The 840-nt window shown below is 60.0% G+C and overlaps 1 protein-coding gene across 1 annotated transcript; it reads right to left on the bottom strand.

Annotated features, from left to right (window-relative positions):
- Window positions 1-6: 6 nt before the first annotated feature.
- On the bottom strand, window positions 7-686 carry LOC104980116 (melanoma-associated antigen 9-like; the record flags this gene model as incomplete). The annotated part of the gene is made up of 1 exon (XM_010828714.1): window positions 7-686. A coding segment is annotated over exon 1 (664 nt), but the record flags the coding sequence as incomplete, so codon positions are not given.
- Between the last annotated feature and the right edge of the window lie 154 nt (window positions 687-840).

Genomic DNA, 840 nt, shown 5'->3' with positions numbered 1-840 from the left:
GGGGACCCCACAGGAACTCGTAGTGAGCAGGGTCACTGTCAGGCACCTGCCGGTACTCCAGGTACCCCTCCCGCACCCACACTTGGGTCAGCAGCTCCCTGGGCTCCCCAAAGATGCAGTGCTCACTCCCAACATACACCCCGATCCTGCTGAGTGCTCCCCAGACCACCTCTGCAGGGGCCAGGTCTCCACTCCACATGATCATGCTGAGGACCAGCACCAGGAGGCCGGCCTTGGGCAGGCCCTGCCCATCGCTCAGCATCTCATCGCAGGTGAGGCCCAGTGTCGGGACCATGACGTAGAGGTGCTCTGTGGGATCCACCTCCTTCACCTCCACACCAAAGACCACCTGCAGCCACTCTAAGGCTTGACTGAAGACCACCGGGAAGTACTCCTGGTTATCCCTGAAGACCTTATTCAGCATTTCTGCTGGGGAGGTCAGCTTCTTGGCTCGATACTTGAGGAGCAGGAACGTCATAAGGTTAGTCATCATCTCATCCAGAATTTCTTGGGGCAAGGCCTCCACAGGAGTGGAGGAGGATGCTGGGTGGTAGGAGGCCAAGTGGGATGCAGCCTCCCCCACCTCAGCCCCCAAGGGCTGCGCCTCTACAGGGCCCTGGGCCTCGCCTGGGTCTTGAAGGTCTTCCTCGGGTTTGCTGAGCGCACTCATCTTGACCACGAGCACAACGCCTGAGGTCGAACAAGACATGGAGGTGAGGCAGAGATACAGATGGGGACCAAGGGCCTCGGGGAGACAGGAGGTGTGAGTGGCCTCGGCTAAGAAACGCATCCTGGATGGTATGACACAGGCCACTTACAGGTCTCCCCTTGAGGGGTGCC

This window comes from Bison bison, unplaced genomic scaffold, assembly GCF_000754665.1.
Source record: "Bison bison bison isolate TAMUID 2011002044 unplaced genomic scaffold, Bison_UMD1.0 scf7180017858695, whole genome shotgun sequence".
Taxonomy (NCBI): domain Eukaryota; kingdom Metazoa; phylum Chordata; class Mammalia; order Artiodactyla; family Bovidae; genus Bison; species Bison bison.
This window is presented reverse-complemented; position numbering and strand designations above follow the sequence as displayed.